At 46.8% G+C, this 5284-nt stretch overlaps 2 protein-coding genes across 8 annotated transcripts in view; one reads left to right on the top strand and one right to left on the bottom strand.

Annotated features, from left to right (window-relative positions):
* MAPK8IP3 (mitogen-activated protein kinase 8 interacting protein 3) overlaps positions 1–5284 on the top strand; it is a 75229-nt gene that overhangs the window by 59672 nt on the left and 10273 nt on the right. For all 7 annotated transcript variants that reach the window (XM_025204076.1, XM_025204068.1, XM_025204045.1 and 4 more), the window contains 3 exons: positions 3122–3308; positions 4424–4546; positions 4832–4912. In XM_025204076.1, the coding sequence (XP_025059861.1) occupies positions 3122–3308; positions 4424–4546; positions 4832–4912 (391 nt within the window). The remainder of the gene's footprint in view (positions 1–3121; positions 3309–4423; positions 4547–4831; positions 4913–5284) is intronic.
* The window catches only part of NME3 (NME/NM23 nucleoside diphosphate kinase 3), a 19898-nt gene continuing 17941 nt past the window's right edge, over positions 3328–5284 (bottom strand). Inside the window, exon 5 of the mRNA XM_025204084.1 lies at positions 3328–3528. The gene's annotated coding sequence lies outside the window, so the exon portion shown is untranslated. The remainder of the gene's footprint in view (positions 3529–5284) is intronic.

Genomic DNA, 5284 nt, shown 5'->3' with positions numbered 1-5284 from the left:
CAAGCGTTTGTGTAGAGGCATTTGAGGCCTCCTGAAGATGTGTGCACTGGCCCCCTACTCTCAGTACTGCCCGGGCCCCAGTTGCTTACCTGGGTATTTGTTCTGCTCGTTGTCAGTCTAGGCTGGGCTGTTCTTGTGGGTGTCGCTTGGTTTAGTGGTCCAAGGCTTCCTCCGCCCTCATCTTCCCCTTCTCCCGACGAGCCTAGTTTAAAGCCTGCCGGAGGAGATTCACCAACCTAGAAGAGAACACATGCTTACCTTTGGGGAAAAGGTGAAGCCTATCCCACCTGAGCATGTCTCTTGTTGTGATGTGCGGGTCATTGTCTAGGAAGCCGAAGCCTGTCTTGAGACCATTTCTGAAGCCGCCAGTTCGTCTCTCTGATGCAGGTCTCATGTCGTCTTCCACGTCCGCTCACTGGTAGGACAGAGGAGAATACCACCTGTGCTCCTATCTCCCTCAGCACGTTCCCCAGAGCGTGGTAGTCCGTCATCAGGTGATCAGGGCTTCTCCTAGCCGCATCATTAGTACCCACATGGATTAGGACCATGGGGTAGTAATCGGTGGGCTGGATCATGGCCTGGATCATCCCCGTCACATCCTAAATCTTTGCTCCGGGCAGGCAGTAGCCCTCGCGTGTTGAGGGGTCCTGGCGACAGATGGGGCCCTCCATACCTCTCCAACTTATCCACATCCTTCCTGTAGAGGGGGGCCCAAAACTGGACACAGTACTTGAGATGTTACCTCACCAATGTCAAATATAGGGGAATAATCACTTCCCTCGATCTGCTGGCAACAATCCTACTAATGCAGTCTAGTATACTGTTAGCCTCCTTGGCAACAAGGGCATACTGTTGAGTCATATCTAGCTTATTGTCCACTGTATCCTCCAAGTCCTTTTCTGCAGAGCTGCTACTTAACCAGTTGGTCCCAAACTTATAGTGGTACAGGGGATTCTTCTGTCCTAAGTGCAGGACTTTGCACTTGTCCTTGTTGAACCCCATGAGATTTCTTTTGGCCCAATCCTCCAATTTATCAAGGTCACTTTGAATCCTAACCCTACCCTCCAGCGTATCTACTACTCCCGCCAGCTTGGTGTCATCCACGAATTTGCTGAGGGTGCATTCCATCCTATCTTTCAGATCGTTAATGAAGATACTGAACAAAACTGGCCCCAGGACCACCTCTGGGGCACTTCATTTGATACTGGCTGCCAAATAGACCTTGAGCCATTGGTCAGTACCCATTGAGTCTGACGATCCAGCCAGTTTTCTATCTACCTTATAGTTTATTCATCTAGACCATGCTTCCTTAGCTTGCTTTCAAGAAAGCTGTGGGAGGCCATATCAAAAGCCTTGCTAAAATCAAGGTATATTGTGTCCACTGCTTTCCCCACATCCACAGAGCCAGTTGTCTCATCATAGACAGCAATCAGCCTGGTAAGGCATAACTTGCCCTTGGTGAATCCATGCTGACTCTTCCTAATCAGTTTCTTCTCCTCAAATTGGTTAGAAATGGATTCCTTGAGGACCTGCTGCATGATTTTTCCAGGGACTGAGGTGAGGCTGACTGGTCTGTAGTTCTCTGGATCCTCCTTGTTCCGTTTCTTAAAGATGGACACTGTATATTTGCCCTTTTCCAATTGTCTGGGACCTCCCCTGATCACCACAAGTTTTCAAAGATAATGACCAGCAGCTCTGCAATCACATCAGCCAGCTCCCTCAGCACCCTTGGATGCATTGCATCCAGCCCCATGGACTTGTACATGTCCAGCTTTTCTAAATAGTCCCTAACCTGTTCTTTCACCACAGTTGGCTGCTCCCCTCCTCCCCAAACTGTGCTCCCCAGTGCAGTAGACTGGAGGCTGACCTTGCCTGTGAAGACCAAGGTAATAAAGGCATTGAATCCTTCAGCCTTTTCCTCATGATCTGTCACTAGTTTGCCTCCTGCATTCAGTATGGCAACTGCACTTTCCCTGACCTTCCTCTTGTTGCTGACATACTTGTAGAAACCTTTTGTTACCCTTTACATCCCTTGCTAGCTGCAACTACAATTATGCTTTGGCCTTCCTGATTTCATCCCTACATGCTCAAGCAATATTCTTATACTCCTATCTAGTCATCTGTCCAACTGTCCACTTCTTGTAAGCTTCCTTTTTGTGTTTGAGTTCACTGAAGAGTTCTTTGCTAAGCCCAGCTGCCCAATATTTGCTCTTCTTCCAGCACATCACAATGTAGTTCATATGCCCTAAGTAAGGTTTCTTTAAAATACAATCAGCTCCCCTGGACTCCTCTCCCCCTCAGACTGGCATCCCAGGGGATCCTGCCCATCAGTTTCCTGAAAGTCAAAGTCTGCTTTTCTGAAGTCCAGGGTCTATACTCTGCTGCTCTCCTTCTTTCCGTCCTTCCTTTTGTCAGGATTCTGAATTTGGATCATCTCATGGTTACTGCTGCCCAAATTGTCATCCACTCCTACATCCCCCACCAATTCTTCCTTGTTTTTAGCAGCAGGTCAAGAAGAGCACAGCCCCTAGATGGCCTCTTCAACACTTACACCAGGAAGTTGTCCCCAACGCTCTCTAAAAACTTCCTGGATTGTCCGAGCACTGCTGTTTTGCCCTCCTGGCAGGTGTCAGGGTGATTGAAGCCCCACATAAGAACCAAGGCCTGGACACTTCCATTAGTTATCTGAAGAAAGCCTCATCCACCTCATCCTCCTGGTCTGGTGATCTATAGCAGACCTCCACCACGACATCACCCTTGTTGCTCTCTCCTCTAACCTTAACCCAGAGACTTTCAACAGGCCTGTCTCCAGTTTCATACTGGAGCTCTGAGCAATCATACAGCTGTTTTACATACAGCGCAACTTCTCCTTTTCTCCTCTGCCTGTCCTTTCTGAACCGTTTGTATCCATCTGTGACAGTTCTCCAGTCATGCGAGCTCCTACCAAGCCTCTGTTATTCCAATCATGTCATAGTTCCTTGACTGTGCAATTACTTCCAATTCTTCCTGCTTAATGCTGTTTGATTTGGAAGAATAATCTGAAAATCAGAAGCGTGCTCTATAAACAGACCCCTTCTGTCTAATTTTTCCATCCAGCTTACAGTGTATTCATCTTCCATAGGTGAGGTGGCTGCAGTCAGCAATGGGAAAATCAATCAGTCCCAGTCCACAGAAGAGGCAACAGAAGCTACAGAAGTACCAGAGAATGGTGCAAGTGAAACAGAATCAGCCCAAGTCCGGCCTGGTCCACTTACAGAACATGTTTTTACAGATCCAGCTCCAACTCAGGCACCTGGGAGGCAGAACAGGTAGGCTGTTGTGCTAGTACAGTTGTTCATCAGCATTGATGAGAACAAATGAATGAGTCCAGCCTGTTTTTTGAGGGGAAAGTCAAACTCTTACCACCTTCACACCAACACTGTATAAAGAGATGGGCTGGTAGGGTAGGGGGGCAGGACTCAAATAAAACAAACATGGTTCTTCCAGTAGCAGACTGTGTTTCAGGCTGTTGCAGAGCAAATATTTGATCTAATGAGGAATAAGACCTGCTGTCAAGAGGAATACCCCCAGAGAATACATGCACTTAAAGTTTTATCTGAGGATCTTATGGACTCTTATATGTGGTGATGAGTGGTCATTCTGGTAATACCTATAACAAGAAGGATGCTATACAAATATCAGAGAAGGCATGGAGTCTGTCAGAGGTCTTATAGAGCAGCGGTTCTCAACCCTTTTTGTAAGAGGACCCATTTGTAAACTTTGGCCAGTCCCAACCCAGTGCCCCTCATTCCTGACCTGCTATCCCCCACCCCCAGGCTCCAGCCCCACAGTGTGTGGGTCATGGGGGGCCCCAAGTAGCCCCTTCCAGGCTGGAACTCTGCCAGCCTGCAAAGGAAAAGCCATGGTTTCCCATGTTTTTCTCTAAAGGAGAATCCATTCTTAAAGTTTGTTTGTGAACCTTCCATATATTCTTGTGACTCACTTTTGGGTTGCGACCCACGGTTTGAGAAACATTGTTTTAGAGCAATCGAAGCCATCATAGTGAGCGTGTAAACAAAGAACATGCCCTGTGGCCAGATGATGGAATAGCTGAAGAGGCAAAGCAAAAAGCTTTTCTTTAGTCCATATTTTTAAAGCATATGAACACAAAAAATCCTCAGTAACTTTGAAGGAAGGGTGTTCCCACACAACAAGATTAAAACTTTAAAGATAAAGATAATTTAAAAATGTAGGAATCAAACAATTGTAGACCAGTTGATAAATAAAGGTACTTTAAGGCAGAGACTGCATCTGCCTCTGTGCTGCTATTAGATAACTACTGATAAGGGAGCCCTCTATAGAGGATATCAATCCGTGTACATGAGACCTGAGATCTGCCCTCTGATGAGATTTGAGATTGTGAGGGTTGATTTTGTCCTTGCAGTGAGAACGGGCACCAGAAGTCAGAGTCCAGCACAACGCTACCAGAGCAGGAAGCAAACGGTGATGCTTCTGGAACCTGTACCAGTGCTGCACCCACCATGTGGCTTGGAGCACAGAATGGCTGGTAGGTTTGTCTTGAGCCAACAGAACCTTCTTTGTTACCTGCTGTCCCAAACAGGTAGCCTCCAGGTCCCAATACTTTAATGTTTATAGACTGTCTTCACTGTGTACCCCTGAAATGCTGGTTAATTTTGAGCCCTGGGTTTGTTATAGTTGGAGCAATTCAGCCAACCATGCTTTGCAAATTGCTTTTATGTCACAATGAAAGACTCGCACATGACCTTGCAGTGCAGTTTTTGTCTGCCTGACAACCTTCCTGCTAACCAGACCTGCTTTCTCCTTCCCACAGGCTATATGTGCACTCAGCAGTCTCCAACTGGAAGAAGTGCCTGCACTCAATAAAGCTGAAGGACTCTGTGCTGAGCCTGGTGTAAGTTTCCGTCCTGAGTCACAGGCATGAACCCAGGAGACTCATCACATGATTGATCTTTCTTTGTTGTTGATGGGGGGTTGCTTGCCAGCCCATCTTTTTCCTTGTCTTAGTAAGTGCACTGGTCTGTGGGGAAGATTTCTGAAACAACTTCCTGCTCCTTGATTCATTTAGAAAGACTCATAATGAGCTGCTTTCTTTTCTAGTTGCAGGCTTGGCAGCATCTGATCGCTAGTGTACTGGATAAAAGTAAATTGGGGAGAGGGGAGAGGAGAAACAACGGAATTGTCTTCTCATATTAGTGTAAATCAAGTGGAACTCTCCTGAGATCAGTGGAGTTATTCAGTGTTAAACCAGTGGAAAGGAGAGGTG

The sequence above is a fragment of the Alligator sinensis genome, unplaced genomic scaffold, assembly GCF_000455745.1.
Source record: "Alligator sinensis unplaced genomic scaffold, ASM45574v1 scaffold404_1, whole genome shotgun sequence".
Classification (NCBI taxonomy): domain Eukaryota; kingdom Metazoa; phylum Chordata; order Crocodylia; family Alligatoridae; genus Alligator; species Alligator sinensis.
The sequence above is the reverse complement of the archived record's forward strand: the minus strand, read 5'-3'. Positions and strand labels throughout refer to the sequence as shown.